This window comes from Carettochelys insculpta, chromosome 12 (assembly GCF_033958435.1).
Source record: "Carettochelys insculpta isolate YL-2023 chromosome 12, ASM3395843v1, whole genome shotgun sequence".
Classification (NCBI taxonomy): domain Eukaryota; kingdom Metazoa; phylum Chordata; order Testudines; family Carettochelyidae; genus Carettochelys; species Carettochelys insculpta.
In genome coordinates this window covers 5554148-5574669 of record NC_134148.1, presented here as the reverse complement: position 1 = coordinate 5574669, position 20522 = coordinate 5554148, and the positions used below count along the sequence as shown (strand labels likewise).

Here is a 20522-nt window from a genome sequence, read left to right as displayed (position 1 = left end):
CTTTGGAAATATGCTTGTTGTTAAAAGTATCAGAGAGGGAGCCACATTAGTCTGTATCTTTGAGAACAGCAAGAAGGCCTGTGGCACCTTACAAACTAACAGATATTTTGAACCATAAGCTTTCATGGGCAAAGACCCACTTCATCAGATGCATCAGTGGCAGGGGGCGGGGGTTCAGAGGAGTATTTAAAGAGAGGGGTCCCAGTGCAACGGAGAGAGACACATCTCTGAGCTGTAATTCATTTGCAAATTTGACTCCATCAACCAAGGATTAAACAGAGACTGGGAGTGGCGGGCCCCTTACAAAAGCAGCTTCTCTGCTCTGGAAGTTCACACCTCCACATTAGAATCTGACAATGGGCCACAACCCCCCACTGATCTGACTTGTTTTTTCTCCTCTCTTGCTGTATAATACTGATAACCGGCCATTTCCACCGTGACTGAACAGACCTTGTCAGCTCTGGCCTTCCCCTTTACTGGGACCCCCCTTCCCCCACCAACTCATGCATCTGAGGAAGCAGGTCTTTGCCCACAAAAGCTTATGCTGCGAGACATCTAAACAAAAAGGCTGTCAAGTAGCACTTTAAAGACTAACAAAATAATTTGTTAGGTGATGAGCTTCCGCGGGACAGACCCAGTTCTTCAGTCCATAGCCATACCAGAAGTGGGTCTGTCCCATGAAAGCTCACCAAATAAATTATTTTGTTAGTCTTTAAAGTGCTACTTGACAGCTTTTTTGTTTTGATAGTATACAGACTAGCACAGCTCCCTCTCTGTTACTATCCAAATTATCTGTTAGTCTATAAGTTGCCACAGGACTTCTCCTTACTTTTTTTTCAGTATTTCCCGGCTGGGCTGAGGGAGGGAGGATTTTGAGAGCGAAACAACAGGCATGGGGCAATGCTGCTAAGACAGACAGGTCTGTGAACGCATCACTGCTATGAACGGCTCCCGGGGGTGACCAGAAGGGCCTCTGCCCTTGGACATGGGAACCCCACTGGGAAAGCAGCAGCAGAGCCGAACCTGACCAGCCCAGCCGCTGCGCAGGGGCAGAGGAGCTGCTGGGCTCTGGAAGCCTTTCATTTGAAAGGCGCAGGGAGGAGCTGCACGTGTGCCTGGCCCGCCCCGACTCCGCCTGCTCCGGCGGGGCCGGCCCCACTGCGACCCCCAGACGGCGCCGCTTTCCAGCCTCGCCCGATCCCGGGCCCCGGTGCCAGCGGAGGGCTGCGGGGGGGCAGGACACGTGTGCGCCGCGCCGCGCCCCGCCCGGCGGGATCCCCAGGGGGGCGGGTGCAGCGGGCGGCCCGGGCCGGCTCCCACCTGCCCCGGAGGTTGCAGTCGCGGAAGTGGTGCTCGGAGAGGAACTTCTCGGCCCGCTCCAGCGTGGTGCGCCGGTGCTTCAGCACCTGGGGCCCGGCCATGGCCGCAGCGGGGGCTGCTGCCGCCGCCGCCAGCTCAGCCGGAGCCACTGCGCATGTGCACGGCGAAGAGCCGCCTCCGGCCCCCGTCCTGCCCTCTCATTGGGGAGTGCGCGGCCCGGGGCGGGGCCTGGGGCCCGCCTCTCCCTGTCGCCTAGCAACGGGGCCTAGGGCCGGGCTTGGTACCTCTGGTCACGGCACGGGTCCATCAGGCGGGGAGAAGCATCGCCTCTGGACCACTGCGTTGCCATAGCAACTCACTACTAAAGCGAAGCCCCGCCCCTCGCCTGTCCTGCAGTAGCCTGCGCTGTTGCTTACATGATAACGGGGAAAGCCTGAGGGTGACAGTCCCCAGGGGTCTCTCACCTTTCACCTGGCTTTGTCCTGAAAACACCCCCTCCTGCACTGCTCTCCACCCAGCGACACCCCCGCTGAGTCACCGCCCTGCCTGTCTCCCACTTGGCCCCCAAAACATACATCCTGCATGGCCCAGCTCCTCACAACTGGACAACACAACTTCACAGAAAGGCTAGCGGTTCATTAATCGGAAAGGGCAAAGAAAGCTCGCTGTCCCACAGGACGTTCCCCCAAACGTTTCAATCCCTGCACAATGATTTAGAGAAAACAAGTTTATTAACTAGAGAAAGAAATTTTGCACAATTACAAGTGAGGCATAAACACCAGAACTGTTTACTGGACAAAGAAAAGAAAATGCAAACTAGCACCTAACTGAACAAGCTGAGGGAACTTAAAGGAAGATGACAAAAATCAAACAGTCCTGTAGCACCTTAAAGACAAACACATGTATTTATTAGGTAATGAGCTTTCCTGGGTAAGACCCACTTAATCCAGGTTTTCAAACTGGAGTAGACTTTCAATATGGAGTAGATCAGGGGTTCCCAAACTTTTCAGCATCACACCCTCCTTTTGATTTTTGAGAAGCCCTCATGCTGCCCCACACCTCTTTACCATCATCCAACTGTTCCTTTAGCAAAAAATTAAATTTGTAATTTAAAATAAACACAAAAACTTGATTAAAAATAAGCATTAATAGTTGTTCTTGGCCCTTTGTGGGTGGCTAGTGCAGCCCCAGCTCACCAGCTGCCTGAGCCCCATGCCAGCTGCCAGAGCTGCCTGCACTAGCCGCGTGCCCGCCTGAGACCTGCACTGCCAGAGCCACCCACCTGAGCCCCACACTGCCAGGGCCAGCAACCTGACTGCCTGCCTGCCAGCTGCTCGGTGGCTGCCCAAGCCCCTTGCTGCTGGGACCAGCCACCCACCCACCAGCTGCCCACTCCAGCCGTGGGCTAGCTGTCCGAGCCACCCTCCCTATCCCCACAATGCCAGAACCAGCTGCTTGCCCACCATCCTGAGCCACCCAAGCCCCATGCTGCCAGAACCAGCTGCCTGAGCCCAGCACTTCTGGGGCCAGCTGCCTGCCTGAGCCCCGTGCTGCCCAGGCCAGCCGCCAGCCCAAGTTGCCTGAGCCTGGCAATGCTGGGGCCAGTCCCCCAAACCCTGCAAATCCCACAAGCTGGCTGGCCCCCCATGAGTCACACACCTGAGCCCCTCCACCTAACCCCATCCTCCTCCCCCAACCCACACTCACTCACCTTTGGAGGAAGCAGCCAGCTCCACACAGGTCTTCACCAGCTGCCTGCTTTTTATAGCAGCTGCGCTGGGTTGCCCACCTAAGATGGCAGGGGCTGAGAGATAAAAACAAAGGCTGGTTCTTTCTCCAGGTGAGGGGAATGACAGAGCAGCTGGATCGCCTCGCCCCCTCCCAGAATTTCTTCAAGCCCCCCACTTTGGGAAACCATGGAGGAGATGTGGTTTCTCTCACCATAAGCTTAAGTAATCTGGCTGGATTCTTCCCTAGCCAAGACTCCCTCTCCAGGACATCGATGTTTTGTCTTTCAAATGCCGCTGATGCTCTGAGTGGAGATGAAAAGAGAGGTAATTTTTATATCTTTTTCTCCTCTCTGAGAAGCACGTGCAGCTAGAGTTCAGGTGAGAGCCACTCTGTTTCCCCTAAGCTGCTCCACGGCCAAAACATACATTACTTGCACACATCTTTCTTCCTGCCAAAGAATGTGTACTTAACAGGTGATAGGCCATTTGATTGTGCTGACAGCTGGCTGAGGAGCTGGCTAGTTTTGGTCTCTGGGAAACTACATGTTAAACCTCTCTCGTCTGGCACCCTTGGGACCTGACTGGTGTCAAATGAGTGGATTTGCTGGACCACAGGAGGTCAATATCTTCTAGCTAGCATCTGACCAACACTTCCACCACTTACTGAGCTCTTAGACATTGAGGGGTAAATTATAGCTAAATAACAGCACAGAACATTGAGAGCCAGGACTGGTGGCTGTAAACAAACTATATGGGACCACAAGAAACTTGGTCATGCCCATGATACTTGGTCATCCAGCTAACTAAAATCATGCTGGATTATAGATGATATGGACGAGAGAGAGGTTCAATCTATAGTCTGAAGCTGTTTTTCTAAACTTGGAACATGTCTCAGTACACTCACACAGTTGAATCTTGTAATTTTACATACAATGTTGCTGCATGCACTAATGTTCAGCAGATTATGAGCTTTCAGGCAATACCTCACAAGGCATACTCTGTACAGGAGTTACAGTTTTGTGAGCATCAGAGTACAGATGGTCAAAGGGGGCATTCCCAACAGCCCTTCAGCTTTACTGCAATTTACTCCTAATTTAGATAGGGAGCCAGTGCTCTTGCCCATGCTCAAAGGTCCCCTGAATCAGGTGAATCTGCCATCAACTCCCAGGTATTACAAGGGTTTCTTTATTTCATTTACGGACTCATATTTCTATAGCATTTTTCCCCATGGCTTGTGAATGCTCCTGACAGGAAATCAGAACAACTTTGCTACTGCCAAGAGCAGCTCCCTTTAACTAGCCAGAAAGGAGGAATACCTGAATCACGAGCATCCAGAAAGTCTAGGTCCCAGAAGGCAGCCCTGCACTGGTTTTGAGTAATTCCACTACAGTAGACCCCCGACTTACGCGGGGGTTGCGGTCTTGCGCGACCCTGTTTAAGTCAAATTTCACGCAACTTGGGGGAGTCAGAAAACTGACCAGACGTTTCCTCTCTCCTGTGAGTGGTGTGCAGGGTAGAGCCTGGCCCTTGGCTGTCCCCTGCTCACAGCACAGAGGAAACTGACCAGCGCTGATCAGTTTCCCCAGAGTCACTGACAGGAGCTGGGAAACTGATGAGGGCAGCAGCCCTGGTCAGTTCCCTGGCTCCAGCAAGTGGAGAGGAGCCAGGAACCAGGTTGCAGCAGCCGCTCCTGTCAGTGGTGGCATCTTGGCTGCCACCACTGACAGGAGCGGGGAAATTTCTCCTGTCAGGGGTGGCAGCTGCCACCCCTCAGAGGAGTTGGGAAACTGACCAGTGCACTAGCTCTGGTCAGTTTCCCTGCTCCTCTGAGTGGCACTCAGTGAGGAGAGCAAAGCAGCCACACAAGACATTTTTATGGAAAAGCTTTATTATTGATACTAACATTAGATGGCTAAAAACTAGACAGACTGTTGACTTAGAGCATCACACCATGGAGAGGGTGGCACGGCTGCTGAGCTTGTAACCTTGGGACACTGCTTTCTGGGCAGCGCAGCTTAGACATGCTTGAGGGACTTGTTTCACACAATAGATAAGCGTCTGCACATCCCCTCAGCAGAGGCCACTTCTGGGAAGGGTTACCGAGGCTGTCCTGCATTCTGAATCCCCTCCTGTGCTCAGGGATGGGGAGAGTAAGGCAGAAGCTACCACAGCTGCTACCCAGAGACTGCACGTTTCTGGGAGAAAAGACGATCCCTTATTCAGACACATTTGCACAAGATAAAATGCTGCCGAGTTACAAAGCTCAGCCCTCCTGTTGAGCAAAGGGTAAACGCTCTGGAAAAATCAGCCAGGGCAATAAAAACATCTGCAAACACCTCTCTGTCCCCACTCCCTTAGGCCAAAGACAGTCCTGACCCCAGAGTCATGCAGGGCAGCTGCACAGCGCAGGTGAGAGGCGGGCATGTGGAGCTATGGCCTTCTGAGGAGTTTCCACCTAACCCACAGGAAACTGTTTCAACCTCAGAGTTCCACACCTCCCTGCCTGGAGCTGCCAGCTCTCAGCTGCAGTCACCAGCAGCTGTCCCTAGCAGAGCTTGGATGCAAAGCTGTGGCCTGGAGCCATGTTTAAAAAGGAATAAAACCCTGCAACTGAGCAGGGAGGGTGTTGCCACGGCATTGCCTTCTCCATTGGATGAGGCAGGGGCTCTTGTGTCAGCTGATGAGAGCCCCTGTAGCAAGCCGCCTCTGAGAAGGGAGCTAAGAACCAATGATGCAGGCACATCTGCTTCAGAAAAGAGTCACCCCCGCCGCTGCTCCCAGCGCACGTCCCCCAGCACAGGCAGCAGAAGCAAGCGAGCTCTCCTCCGAGTGTCTCCAAGCTGGAGTGAGGACAGACGCTGGGCCAGACCAGTCATTCAACCTTCGCCCGTCTAGATCGAGTAGTGGCAGCTGTTCCTAAGAGACAGGGGAGGAAGTCAGAGCAGGGAGAGGACAAAGTCTGACAGCAAAGCTGCCTGTTGCCTGCAGTGGGGGAAGTTTGCTTTCTTGGAGAGGACGACTGAAGGGGACTGGGAGCTCTCTCGGCTGCCTGAGAATCCTGGGAGGAAGTGCCAATTTCCTCCTAGTACAACTCAGATCTCAGTCCTGGCCAGATCCTCACCTTCCTCCCCACTACTGCAGCTGGGGTCCTCAGAGGCAGCCTCATCGCCTCACCATTAAACCGTCCCTCTCCCAGCACCCACCCTGCCTGGATCACAGCAGGCAACTATCAAGATTGGCTGCAGAATTTTCCAAGCACCAGGATGCCAAAGCTAACCTGCAGCAGCAGAACTGGGACCACTGGACCCTGTGTAAAACATGTCCTGCTTCCCTGCACCAGCCTGCTATCCTGCATCCAGCAAGGAGTCTCTCACTGCCAACCCATCAAGTCTCCCATCAGTGATCTGGTCTCACAGCTCATGCAGAGAGAATTACCTGCAGAGTTTTAACTCCAGTGCCTGGACAACCACCCTGTAGTGTGGGGGGGTAACAGAAGGAGCTGCCCTTTCCCCGCAGAACACAAGCTCTTTTGTTCAACCTTTTTTAAAAAGCCAGACTGACGCTAACCAGCATAAGCTGTCTGGGTCCATCCCCTTCCCACACTTATGCAGACACCTAACCTGCGCTTCTCCGAGCCGATGCCCGCCTCTTCCTGCCTGCTGCGGGAGCTTCGCTCTTGGGAGACTCCTGACTTGCCGACGCTTTCCTTCTGGACCTTGCCTTTGGCTTCCTTGTTTCATTTGATTGGGCGTTCTCAGCTCCTTGGACGAGCTCCTTCCCCTTCTCCCTGCCAGATCGCTTTGTTACCTTCTCTCGGCTTCTGCCCCCCTGGGACGCCGGCTTTGTGACCTAAACAGGTGGTTGAAACGTGCGCAGAGAAATGACTTTAGCTTCTGCTGCAGATCTCGGAAGAATCGTGGACAAAGACAGTTGTGGGAAATGCAGTAGCTGCTCTGGGCTCAGCCTTAGGTACACAGCTTTACCCATCTCTTCTGTGCTCCACACATCAGGGGCAGCAAGCTGGGGCAAGCTCTAAAACTTCATTTGCCTAATGTCAGGTGCTGAATTTGAAAGTTTGGTCTTGTTCTCCCTGAAGTCTCCACCTCAGGAGCATACCACTATTGGGGCTGACCACAAGCTACCTCTGCTCGTTATCTCTGGCCTGTCCAGCTGGAGTAGTGTCTTTCCAGCTCTAACCAGTAGCAGGCTGGCATGAAGCCACGCCAGCTGTGTAAACAAGTTCTGTGAAATCAGGAGCAACAGGGTTTTCTGCCAGAGCCTGCTGGTGGGGGTATACACCCCCGGGGGGCTAGGAGGAAGAGATTATCTTATATGTCTGGAAAGCGTTGCCTGAGTGCGTGGTCTCACCTGTGGACCTTGGCTTTCTGGGTGCCCAGGGACTCCCCATGCTGGAGCAGCATCACTACAAGTCCTCCAGGACACAGAAGGAGGGGCCAGCACTGTCTGTAGCAGCAGCATTGATTCTCACCTGTCTGATTCCTAGCTTGTTTGCCCATGGTGGGAGGCACATATCTGTCAATGACCTGGATGAGGGGTTGCATTGCACCCTCAGCAAGTTTGCAGATGACACTAAGCTAGGGGGAGAGGTAGATACGCTGGAGGGTAGGGACAGGGTCCAGACTAAGATAAATTGGAAGACTGGGTTGCAAGAAATCTGATGAGGTTCAATAAGGACAAGTGCAGAGTCCTGCACTTGGGCCGGAAGAATCCCAAGCACTGTTACAGGCTGGGGTCCGACTGGCTCGGTAGTAGTTTTGCAGAAAAGGATCTGGGAGTTCCAGTGGACGAGAAGCTGGACATGAGTCAACAGTGTACCGTTGTAGCCGAGAAGGCTAATGGCATATTAGGTTGCATCAAGAGGAGCGTTGCCAGTAGATCCAGAGAAGTGATTGTTCCTCTTTATTCGGCTTTGGTGAGGCTGCACCTGAAGTACTGTGTCCAGTTCTGGGACCCCATTTATAGGCAGGATGTGGATACACTGGAGAGGGTCCAGCGGAGGGTGACCAAAATAATTAGGGGGCTGGAGCATATGACTTATGAAGAAAAGTTGAGGGAATTGGGACTGTTTAGTCTGCAGAAGAGAAGACTGAGGGGGAACTTGATAACAGCCTTCAACTTACTGAAGGGAGGTTGCAAAGAGGCTGGAGAGAGGCTGTTTACAGTGGTCACAGGTGGCAGAACACGGAACAATGGTCTCAAGTTGCGGTTGGAAAGGTCCAGGCTGAACATTAGGAAAAACTTTTTCACTAGGAGGGTGGCGAAGCAGTGGAATGGTCTACCCAGGGAAGCAGTGGAGTCTCCATCCCTGGAGGTGTTTAAGTCTCACCTCGACAAAGCCCTGGCTGGGCTGATCTGATGGGTTTGGTCCTGCTTAGCACAGGGGGCTGGACTCGATGGCTTTTTTAGGTCTCTTCCAGCTCTATTGTTCTATGATTCTAAGGCTTGGAGGCTTCATATACTCTGGCAATAGAACCTATTATACCTGTACACCTGTCCGGATAGCCGGACAGTCACCAGCTAGGTACGCAGCCACTGCCAAGCCTTACACGAAATGCTGAAAGAACATCTGGTGCTATGCAAGGCAAAGACAGAACTCACCTCACTGGCTTTGGAGCAGAGACCCCCTGCTGCTCTGTTAGTTCTGCCTCTAACGCACTGGGAGTCTGTGGCTAGACCTGAGCCTCTGGCCAAATAAACATCACTCCCAGGCAGTCAGACACAGGCACCTGACAGTGGGTCAGTCAGAGAGGCCTGGGGATGTTTGTGGATTTGCAAAGCTTGACAAGGAAGGGGACTAAATTAGCTGTTTCAGTGAAGCTCAGACAAGAGCAGTTATATCCATAACATGCCACAGCCTTGGGTCGGCAGCAGCTGTGTTTGGATACAAGGTCTCACATCAACTTCAGCAGCTAAAAAAAGCTGAATCTGTCCCAGCCGTAAGCCACCTCTTTTCTCTAGGTCACACAACTTGTGTTCTTCCAGACACTCCTTGGTCAGTGTGAATCTGCCAGCGATTTGTCCCTCGCTCGAGGAACAGACATTCGCAGTACGTTGCTTACCTTCAAACGTGAGGTTAAATAATGTCTGGAAACTAGAGTGTGTTTCTTTAACCCTGCCCCTCCAGCCCCGGGGATGACAGAAAGGCCAAATCGGGAGAGCCTACCAAAGAAGAAACCAACCTCTGATGTTCTTGCCCCGAGGTCATTTCGTCCTGGGATGAGTTTAACGATCGGGTGGGGTTAACATCCCAGCCATCAGAATCTCTCTAGAATACTGAGCGTCTGTGACGTGTGCCAAATGTCAGACTACACACCAGTAAAGCACCCATGGCTTAGGAGCTCATAACGAGGGGTGATAGCATCTATGTAGCGGTCAGAAATCAAGCGTGGGAGTTTGGGTTCTATAAGAGCTAGCCCCAATTCACTGACCCCCCAACTGGCAACACGTTGTTGACAGGGAGGAACCAATTTCCTCATCTGGGAAATGGGAGCAACTGGGTCTGTGAAAGCTGATTTGAATGGAAGATGTGAAACAAGAAGAATCCAATCGAACACAGAAGCAGCAGCAGGAGAATGACTCTGCACAGAGGGGAGGAGAGAGACCTATAAACACAGAGATGCAGGAGACATCTCAACTTTCTGTACCTTTGGATTTGGAGGTTCAGGGTCAGTGTTTGCCCGAGAGCGCTTCTTGAGGGACTTTTCTCCTGCAGAAGAGAGAGAAGACAACAGTTTAAGCCTGGAGGGAAGAAAGAGGCCTGTCTGCAACTGAGTCAGAGAACTAATCCCCAGCCCCCTGGAATGAAAAGCTCCCCTTTCAGTCTGGGAGCTTAGAGATGGTTCTGAGAGAAGTTGGACACAGCTGGCTTTGGGGACATCTTGCAAGGACTACACATGAACCAAGCATACCAAGGGCACTCAGAGCAGGCTGGTTTGCATGCATGCCCTCCACAGAGGACAGCACAAGCTGCCCCACATTCACATGCAAAGACATGCATAGGATACAGAGGCTGTTCCATACAGGGCATCTCTAAGGGTCCCATTGTCTCCTTTTACCTGGGCAGCTGAATTGTAATGGCTACTGGCCAGAATTTAATCGGAGATACACATCTCCTAGAGCTGGAAAGGACCTCAGGAGGTCATCTAGTGCAGTCTCCTGCCCTCTTGGCAGGACCAAGCACCATCCCTAACACCCATTTGCCCCAATCCCTAAATGGCCTCCTCAAGGATTGAACTCCCAACCCCGAGTTTAGTAGGCCAATGCTCAAACCACTGAGCTATCCCTCCACTCTGGATTCAGGGCAGCAAGCTACAGTTTGTCACTTGTGCCCTTAACAAATCTGCAGCAAGTGGCAGATCTCCTAGCCACTCCCAAGCTAAGCAGACACAAGAGACCTGAGTTAAGGAAGTATGGATTGGACACATGGACTGTAAGATGGACAGAAAGCTGGCTCCATGGACGGGCCCAACAGGTAGTGGTCAATGGCTCAACGTCTGGTTGGTGGTCGGTTTCAAGTGGGGTGCCCCAAAGATCAGTTCTAGGGCCAGTACTGTTCAACATCTTTATTAATGACCCGGATGAGGGGATGAATTGTACCCTCAGCAAGTCTGAAGATGACACTAAACTAGGGCACAGGTAGATACATTGGAGGGTAGGATGGGGCCAGAGTGACCTAGACAAATTGGAGGATTGAGCCAAAAGAAATTTGTTGAGGTTCAGCAAAGAGAAGTTCTGCACTTGGGACAGAAGAATCCCAAGCATTGTTACAGGCTGGGGACTGAGTGGCTAAGTAGCAGTGCAGCAGAAAAGGCCCTGGGGATCACAATGGATGAGAGGCTGGATAGAAGTCAACAATGTAACCTTGTAGCCAAGAAGGCTAACGGCATATTTGGGTGCATTAGGAGGAGCATTTCCAGCAGATCTAAGTTGTCATTATTTCCCTTTATTCGGCTCTGGTGAGGCACATCTGAAGTATTGTGTTCAGTTCTGCCGTGTCCCACCCCTCCTCTCCACCATATAAAAAGGATGTGGACGCATTGGAAAGGGTTCAGCGGAGGGCAATGAAAATGATTAGGGGGCTGGAGCACATGACCTATGAGAGGTTGAGAGATTTGGGCATAGTTAGTTTGCAGAAGAGAAGAGTGAGGGGCGATTTGACAGCAGCCTTCACCTTCCTGAAGGGGAGCTCTGAAGAGGCTGGAAAGAGGCTATTCTCAGTGGCGAGGGATGGCAGAACAAGGAGCAATGGTCTGGAGTTACAGAAGACATGGAGTAGGTTGGATATCAGGAAAAACTATTTCCCCAGGAGGGTGGTGAAGCACTGGAATGTGCTGCCTAGAGAGATGGTGGATTCTCCATCCCTCAAGGTTTTTAAGTCCCGGCTTGACGAGGTCCTGGCTGGGATGACTTAGTGGGGGTTGACCTTGCTTGAAGCAGGGGGCTGGACCAGATGACCTCCTGAGGTCCCTTCCAGCCCTGGGAGTCTATGAACCCTGTGAAGCTTGGAGGAGTAAAGCTGATGTTCACCTTTTGGGGCCATCGGTCCAGGCTCCCCCTGCAAGGGAAGGAAGAGCTTTTAGGCTGGGCCCTCACCCAATCCAAAGGGCCCTTTCAACCCCGCCCTGTCAGGCACCAAAGGTCTCCCCAGTGCTGCCAGACGCAGTAGCAGGGGTAGCAGTGCATCAGCTAAAGCAACAGGCAGTGACAGGACAGAGCCTGGGAGCAGCAACACCTGGCTTAGTGTAGCGTGACCCCCCAAAACACTGGCACCCTAGACTCAGGCTGCAGATTTCTTCCACCCCTCCTCCACGCTGCCCAGGTGAGCGGGACGGGATTGCTTGAGCACACCCAGCCTCCTTGCTGGGAAGCGGGAGATCTCCCCCAACCTCGAGGGCAGGCTGTGTGCCAGGCCCAGCCGATGTCTCCTAGCGAGGCTAAGCGGTAAAGGCGTCCTGCCACTCTCCTCTTGAGCTGAGTCGAGGCCCCAGGGGAGAGAGAGCAATTGTCAGTCGAGCCCTTCTGAATACCAGCCTCCACCATTCAGACCTTAAGTTCTCACTCTGCTGTGTGGCCATGTGGCTGCCCTGCTGCCTAGCGAGGGAAAGGGCTGGTGGGAATCCTCTCTCCCCGTCACAGGCCCACGGCAGCCTGTACCCCCAACACCTCATCCCCAGCCCCACCCCAGCCAGAGTCCTCAGCGCCCCAGGCCTCTGCCCCAGCCCTGAGCCTCTTTCCGCACTCCGAACCCCTCGGTCCCACACCACCTCCATACCGGTACATGTAACAACATTCATTCCGCGCATGCACCAGAGCTACTGGAGGGAACATTGTTCATACGTGAAACCAGATGGTCCTGCCATTGCTGTCACGCAGCGCCTTCATGCCAGGGACGCTGTAACACTGCAGCCACTCCTCAAAGGCTGCAGCGTCGGCCGAGTGCTCCAGGCTGTAACCCTTCCCTCCTGGTGGGGCACAAACGCAAGCCTCAGGGAGAATACTCAGCAGTGGGTCCCCCAGTCAGCGGTGGGCCTTGCTCTACGGCACTGGGACCCCTGCTGGGGACAGCAGCTAGGCTCAGCTTTCGGACCTTCTGGGGGGTTCCCCACACACCTGAAGAGGGAGGGCTTGGAGACGGATTTGCTCGCTGGAGCTTGGCAGCTTTAAGGAAGCGTCTCTATTTCCACACCAGCCGGAGACATCAGCTGCGCTGGAAAGCTATAAGCTCACAGATTTCTCTTGTGCCAGCCCCACTTCTCTGTCCTTTGCGTCCCCACCAGTGCCTGCAGCTGCCCGGCTCGCTCAGCACTCAGACCACAACGGGTCTGGTGGGGCAGAGGGGTCCTCAGGGCAAAACCTCCAGCAGGCTGAGCTGAGGCACAGGGCGCCTGAGAGGGGAAATACGGGAAGGAGCATCGCAACAGGGCCACCCCTTGCTTAGTCCCAGGGTGGGAGGCAGGGACACATCCCAGCTGGCTCAGGGAGTGAAATGTGGCCCTGGCAACGAGCACTGGTGCAGGGATGTGAGCCCTGGCAGGATACGGAGCGGGGTGGGGTCGGGGGGCAGTCGGTACACACACTTGTTCTCCAGGGCTACCAGGGGTCTCTCCTATCATGGACTTTAAAGAAAGACCATCATGATCTTGTCTGCTCTTCTGCACACGGCAGACCAGAGAACCTCACCCGCCTGTAGCAGGCCTGTTACCCCAGCTGGGTTACTGAAGTCCTCAAACCATGAGTTCAGGACTTCAAGGTCCAGACACTCCACTATTTACTCTCATTTAAGCCAGAAAGCAGCCCAGGCCCCATGCCCCAGAGGAACCTGCAAGACGAGGGGGAGCCAAGGCCCTGGCTTGGGAGCTCCCTGGGGGACTCCTCTCCCCAGAACGGACTGTACTGTTTCAGGTCGCTGCACCGACAGCGCTGTACCAAGCCGTGTCCCTGTTGACTAATAAACCTTCTGCTCTTCCCACTGAGTGGAGTCACTCCTGACTGTGGATGGGGGTGCAGGGCCTGGGGACCCCCCACCACTCTGTGACATAAGGTGGCAGAGGTGGGCTCCAGGAAGCGGGTGATGGAGTCTCCCTCTAGAATGTCAACCTGACCCGGGGAAAATTCCTTCCTGAGCGCAGACAGGGGAAGTGGCAAGACCCAGCAGGCGGGTACCTAGGACAATTTTTGGGAGCAACTCAGAGGCCTCCCCAGTAAGAATCACATTTCAGGTCGCTGGGGAGTTTGGGCCTCTGGCTGTAGCCCCCTGTTGAGATCGTGCTGCATGGGGCGCAGAAGCTACTTCCATGGCACTGAAGAGCAGGTCTGACATCACCCAGCCTCCCGCACCAAGGCTCAGCCTCCTCCCTCTCGCGTTTTCACCCAGCGCCCTTGCTACCCCTCCCCCAGCACCGAGGGATCCAGTCCCCGCTTCCAGATCTCGCTGCAACCCCTTGTGCCAGTGCAACTTGGTCACCCTCGCCCACAGGCCCCAGTGCAGGACCCCCAGGCTGTGTTCCCTGCGCCACCTCCTTACCCAAGTGAACGACCTCCAAGGGCACCGTGTGGCAGAGCTCCACCAGGTCTGGATTCTCCCTCCTGAGCTTCACTTTCTTGCTCAAGGTCAGGCCTGGACTCTGCTGGGTTTGAGAGGAGGAGATTCGAACAAGCAGCCCAGCCCAAGCCAACCCTCTCCCAGCCAGCCACGCCAGGTCCAACGCAGCCTGTGCGAGCGTCCTGGAGCCAGGTGCAAGCTAACCAGCCTGCCAACGGCCTCCAGCACTGGCATCCAGAGTCCCAGCCAGGCTGGTATTTGGGTGGCTAGTCCCTGTGCTACAGCCTCACACCTCTGACTGCGGGGCAGACCTGCTCCCAGCCCCTTTGCAGCTGGTGAGCCCACCAAAAGGCCATCAACCCAGTGACATCCCAGCGATCAAGCCATCCAGCTCCCTTGATTTCCCCTGCCAGAGGCCTAAACCTGCCTGGAGCTTCATCTCCCTCAAGGTGCTATAGGCCCCCAGCTTCCAGTGCCAGGTCAGCTTCTCCATGGACTCTGATGTGCAGCTGCCTGTCAGAGTCCCACTCAGCAGGGGCAGCTGCACAATATATTTGTATATTTCAGTTGCTTTGCCATTCCACGCAGGCATGAATGCAGCTTGGCAGGGCCTGAATGCTGAAGACCTCATCACCGACTGCACTGCAGGTGTTTGCTTAGCTGCTGCTGCAGAGACGGGCAGGGGAGGGGAAGGAGGCAGGTGGATCAGACAAACAGTCTTTGGGCTTTTTAAAGATAACTACTTCCCCTCCAGCAGCCAATCAGTAATAGCTCAGAAGAGGCAGAGTCGGAGCGTAAGCCACTGCAGTTTCCCTACCCATGAGCTGTTTTCATACTGAGCTAGGATCTTTAGCTCAGAACTCTAGCAGCCATTAGGCTCCTAACTTCCCTCTAAATCAATGGGAGTTTGGTGCCTAAATACCTTGGAGTATATTTGAGATTGGTTCCGAGGAGGGAATGGTGAAGTCACAAAAAGACAACTGATTACGCATAAGGCAGAACACTGCTCCGCCTCAAAGGATAACGCGCACACACAGCACAGCAGCCAGACCCACACATGTCAAGACAAGCAATCATGGTCCATCTGGCTCAGGTTTAGCCAAGCAGTTCTACGTGCCGCAGTTTTGCGGAGTAACTCCGAGGCGTTCAAGACAACCGAGCTGACGTTTGCACAGCATCCGGCTGCCCAAGGACTCCAAATAAACTGGCTATATCCCATGGGGAAATGAGTGATTCCTTCACAGGGGAGGCAAATGCAGCCATCGCAGCGACTGTTAAGGAGCACGCAGCAACTCCTAGCGCAAGGAGGAAAGAATTCTACCTCCTGGTCAAGTAGCATGGCTAATGGAAGCAGCCAGACCATAGTCTCCAGAGCTGGGATTTGGCTAGGGTGCTAACATCCCTGCTTGGACAGGGCACTGGGGCGGCTAACCACCACATGGGAGCAGGGCCTCTGTCACAGCTCTCCAGAAACCACCCCTCCAGCAACACAGTGAGTCCAAACCCCAAGATGGGGTAATGCCGGCTCCAGGCCTGACTCAGAGGCATCCGCTCAACAAGCAGCGCTGCTCTCTGCATGGGTCAGTCATCCAAGCCGCGCACACAAGGAGCTGGGGAGGATCTGACTGACTCCAGGCCACTGCAGTGTGGCTACACATCATTGGGGGCACAGTCTGAAGAATTGCGCTGAGAATCTCCCACAAAAGGGAGTCAGAGACAGAAACAGGCCCTGAAATCACAGCCCCGGCCTCCCGATTCACGAAGAGCCAACTCCAAGACCGCACCCATTGCTAACAAGAACTAAAAGCAACGGGACCCAAACCAGAATCGGAGGAAGGTTAAAGCTACAAGTAGTAACTGAGGTGGGGGGTAGGGAGGGCTGCAGTGAGCCGCTGACACCATCCTGCCCCACGTGCTGCAATCCTCGGGTGCCATGGGGCAACCACTGACCCCTGAGCTGTGCGTGATGAGCTGGAATGCTTCCGTGTGCACACCGTGAGCCTTCTCCACCCTCCTCACCTGCTTCCGATGCTGAAGAGCCTCTAGCACCGTCCGAGCCTTCTCAAAGGGAGGGATCTTTAACCTAGGAAAGGCCACTTGTGACGGGAGGTCCCCAACACAAACACCAGATAGTGCAAATGGAGGGGAGGGAGACCGATGGCGTAGCGGGTGAGCGCCTTGGCTTTTCGCTGCCGATGCGCTGGGGGTAATATAAGCAGGGAAACATGGGTGCCTTCAGACAGCCTGGTGTAGGTCAGCAGTCTAGCCCCAGACAAAGTCCCAGACCGAAAGCGTCACTGCAGACCAGCCCCGAGGGGCCCAGCATGTTTAGACCATGCAGGAAAAAAAAATTAAGCTCAGAGGTGTTTGGAGCAAGGTGAGTTCAGGAACAGCAAACTGCGCGGAGCTGAGCCGCAGCGTGTGGGTGCTTCACATTGGAACGGACGTGGGGTTGCTGAATTCCAACGAGGGAAATAGGTAGGCCAGTAACAATCTGGACCCCTACCGACTACTGGTCTGGCAGCTACAGGGGTAGGTATCGTCAGGTCTGACTATCCACACTGTAGCACAGAGGTGGCCGTGTTAGTCTGCACTCCACCAAAACAAACCAGCGGAAATGTAGCACTTTAAAAGACGAGCAAAATGAAAAATAAACACAAAAATAAAAGTTCATCACTGAATGAATCATTTGGTTAGTCTTTAAAGTACTACATTTCTGCTGCTTTGTATCTATAATGTATTTATCCTCATAGTCCCCCAGGCAGTGCTAATATCTCCACTGTATGGATAGGGAAACTGAGGCACAGAGCAGTTATATGCTGGGTTACATAGAGAGCTCAGACCAGTTAACAGAACATCACATCAATTGCAGGGCATAATAAACACCTGTTTGGAAAGGGTCACTTAGGAGTAAAGTGGCCTGAGCTTGCTGCAGACAAATCCTCCTCGAGGGTTGAACTCACTACAACCCCTGTTCATTAATTTGTCAGCTTTAGTTATTTCAGCCGATCTTTCCCTAGCCTCCCTGTGTAAACAAGGCCTGGCTTGCTCCAAATTACACTGAAAGCGTGGGACAGACTAGGGAATTGGACCCACATCTCCATCAGGCTGGCCTGCTCCTGTCCGCTCTGCGCCCTGCTCACCTGTAGAGAATCTCAGCACGGAGGTAGTTGCCAATCCCATTGAAAAACTTCTGATTTAACAGGGCTTCGCAGATGGGCTTGTTGAAAGCCTTATCAGACAGATTCTTCAGCACGTTCTCCCTGGAAGACAGCAGGGATGGTCAGGAAAGCTGTCAGCTATGGAGGAGGAGCCAGGAAGGACTACAGCAGAACCCTAAGATACACGCACTCGACTTGCATGTCTTGGGTTGACATGACTTCGAGTGGCTGGGAGCTGGCGTCTGGTTCCTGCTGCGCTGGTCAGGGGCATCATCTGAGAGCCTGACTCTTGGCGACAGGAGCAGCTGCCGCCCCTGTCAGGAGCGGGGAAATTGCTCCTGCAGGAGCAGCAGCCTGACTCTTGGCTCTGGGCTGCCCCCCAACTCACAGGAGACAGGAAACAAACCACTGCTGCTGCGCTGGTGAGTTTCCCCATCCCTGGGAGTGGCAGGGAGCCAGGAACAGGTTCTCTGGGAGCTAGGAAACTAACCAGTGCTGGTCAGTTTCCCAGCTCTCACAAGCTCAGGGGAACTGGGAGCCAGGCTGTCCCAGGGTTCCCCGCTCCTCCCAACTTGCATGAAATTTGAATTACGCGAGGCTGCCCAGGAATGCAACCTTTGCATAACTCCAGTGTCTAACACACCTTGCTCGCACTATCGGATACTTCCAACACAGTAAGCAAGGCAGGAGAGGTGGCTGTTCTGCAGCAGAGGGGCCTACTGCAGAAGGGTCTGCATCCGGACACAAAAACAGGGAGGAGAAGTGAAACTAAATGATGGAGGTCACGGTCTTGCAAGCACAATTGAAATCTTAGGTGGTGATTCTTATAGCAAGACTGTAAATATAGCTGAGACGGTCTGTGAGAGAGAGAGAGACAGAATGGGGCAGCATCAAGAGGCATTATGATAAGAGAGGTGACAGCCAGTAACAATAAGCTAGAAGCAAACCCTAGCAGGAGAGGGGCCCAGACTTGCAGTTCCAGGGCTGTAAGTTACTTGAATTCAGCCTTGGAGAAGATGGTTCCAGGACACAGCAGTTCCAAAGGCATTAGACTGCAGGGAAGCCACGTAAGAAACAGTGTGTAAGAGGAAGCACTGAAGATGAACCGCAGCGTGAAGAAGGCTGGAGGAACAGTAAGAGACATCGCCATTAAGACACTTAATAGTAAGACTCCTCTGAATACAAAAAGACAACAAGGAGGGTAGCTTTATGGAGGGCTGCTCTATGAGCTGCATGTGGGAGAGCAAACAGAAAATGGAACACAAACACTGGGAATCAGCACAGACCGGAGGGAGAGAGGTGTGGTACCAGGAATGCTGCCAAAGGGCAACAAACATAAGTGGCCACAAAGAAACGCACTGAAGGAGGGAGATGACAGTAACAAGGCCTCTCCGCGACAAAGATCCTGGAATCTTATGTAATCTTCCTTGGACGAGGTGCTCCAGGAATGAGTCAACTAATTCCTCTCGCAACCCAATGGGACACAATTCCAGAACAGAAGGTATCAGATATGAGGCAGAGACAGATTGCAAGGGAAGCGGTAGGAGCCCCAGCGCTCAGCAGATTCAGAACTAACCTTGCAAATGAGCTAATGAATGTATCACATGGGACCTGGGCAGACCTGTAGGGATGGGTGGGTCTGACAAACCCAATGACCCCCTTCATCCTCGGGCCACTATCAGTTTACGAATTTGACTGAAATACAACGTGGCACTTTGGCCGAAGCCTCTAAGGTAGTTAGCCTCTTTCGATAGACGCTAGGAGCCTCAAAACCTAGAGAGCCCAGCCCTTTGCCCACCAAGCTACAAAGTCCCTCCTTGCCCTCCATGGGGTTTTGCAGGTGTCACATTAGCAGGGTTCTCATTGCTTTGGATTGTTTCACAGCTCCAACAGAGACACATTAACAGGCCAAAGCACTACCGAAGCCCACTGGGACTCTCATAGTCACCAAACATGTCCTAACCCAGAGGATCTCCAGCTTTTCCAAACCTCTCATTTTGCATAAGACATTTTCTTGTGGGCCTACCTCATTTGTTCCCAACCCTTCAAACCTCCCCCTGGGCTCAGTTCTCAAGGTGCTCAATGAAACGGACCAATGAGGTGGTCTGCACAGGCATTGGAAAGCCAGCGCTAAAAGTCTTACGTCTCTCAACTGGGCTCTTCCATCTCCTAATCCTTACGGATTCTGGTTTTTGCTGTTTGCTTGTTACATAAGGGGAAAAAAAAAAACCATCCAGCAAGCAGCTTAAACCAAACCCATTCTCTAGTTCATCGCTAGATTGCTGGGAATGCAAAGCACCAGACAAACCAGACAGCCTTCAACCTGGGCCAGCCTCCAGCAGCATGAAGGACAAGCGTCCCCACCCACCACGTGGCGTCCTTGCCATGAATTCTACCCTTCCTACGCCTGCCCCTTGCTGACACACGCGCGCACAATCGCTCGCTCCCGGAGATGAGACACCTCACCTGAATTGCTCGTACTCCAGCAGCACACACGGCCCTCGGTCCGGCTGCCACGTCCCCTGCACTTCCCACCTCCCAAAGCGCCTCAAGTCCACGAAGCAGAGGGCTCGGCGGGGGCGCTCCCGGGTGTAGAACCGCAGGTGCGCGTGCTTGGGCAGCTCGGCCTCGGGGGCCAGCGTGAAGCCGCCCGACATCCCGAAGCGGAAGACCAGGTCCATGGGCTGCTGAGGCCCGGCCCGGCCCCGCTCTCCCGATGCCGCCGCCGCCGCCGCCTCCGCCCTGAGCGGCGCCAGGGTCAGCTTAACCTCCTTGCCCCGGGAGGCGGCGGAGATCCGGTAGGCGTCGCTCCGGAAGGGCACCTCGGGGTTCTTGCTCACCTCGGACTTCTCCACCGGCCCGCAGAAGACGAGCCCGGCGCACGCCGCGTTGATGTAGCGGCTGGCGAGGTGCAGCTCCGGCCCCTCCGGCATCCTCGGGCACCTGCGCAAAGGGGGGCGAGAGCTGGCGTGGGGGCGGGGGGGTCTTACCCGTCAGGGCGGCGGTTCCCCCCAAGGCCTGGCCTGGGCACAAGGGCGCAGCGGCCGGTGGGAGGGGGGCGCGGCCAGGCCGCGGGCGGGTCTGGCAGATGGGCCCCGGCCGCGGGAGCGGGAACACGGACCGGCTGCCCCCGCCGCACCACGCACCCGCGTTCGCCGCCGCTGCGCCGCCCGGCCCCGCCCACGGCCCCGCCCCCCGCGCAGGCCCCGCCCACGCCCCCCGCGTCGGGCCACGGTTAGAGGGCGGCAC

General features: G+C 54.3%; 2 protein-coding genes across 7 annotated transcripts in view; both read right to left on the bottom strand.

Annotated features, from left to right (window-relative positions):
* MAN2C1 (mannosidase alpha class 2C member 1) overlaps positions 1 to 1453 on the bottom strand; it is a 34045-nt gene extending 32592 nt beyond the window's left edge. For 3 of the 4 annotated variants that reach the window (XR_012647075.1, XR_012647076.1, XM_075006302.1), the window contains exon 1: positions 1321 to 1453. Coding sequence is in view for 1 of the 4 variants with exons in the window: in XM_075006302.1 (XP_074862403.1) it covers positions 1321 to 1421 (101 nt within the window). In the remaining 3 variants the exon portion in view is untranslated. The remainder of the gene's footprint in view (positions 1 to 1320) is intronic. The other variant, XM_075006303.1, reaches the window with a different exon arrangement.
* A 3431-nt stretch (positions 1454 to 4884) lies between these two features.
* On the bottom strand, positions 4885 to 20427 carry NEIL1 (nei like DNA glycosylase 1). 3 transcript variants are annotated; one of them, XM_075006306.1, is made up of 9 exons: positions 19740 to 20427; positions 17256 to 17375; positions 16132 to 16195; positions 14095 to 14197; positions 12408 to 12532; positions 11598 to 11625; positions 9716 to 9777; positions 6671 to 6899; positions 4885 to 5960 (listed from the first exon to the last, which is right to left on the bottom strand). In XM_075006306.1, the coding sequence occupies exons 1-9, from the start codon at positions 20204 to 20206 to the stop codon at positions 5923 to 5925; spliced, it is 1236 nt and encodes a 411-aa protein (XP_074862407.1). In that variant the 5' UTR covers positions 20207 to 20427; the 3' UTR covers positions 4885 to 5922. The 3 variants fall into 3 exon arrangements, with proteins under 3 accessions (XP_074862407.1, XP_074862406.1, XP_074862405.1); XM_075006305.1 differs by having other exon boundaries at positions 4888 to 5966; positions 14095 to 14194; XM_075006304.1 differs by having other exon boundaries at positions 4889 to 5966.
* Between the last annotated feature and the right edge of the window lie 95 nt (positions 20428 to 20522).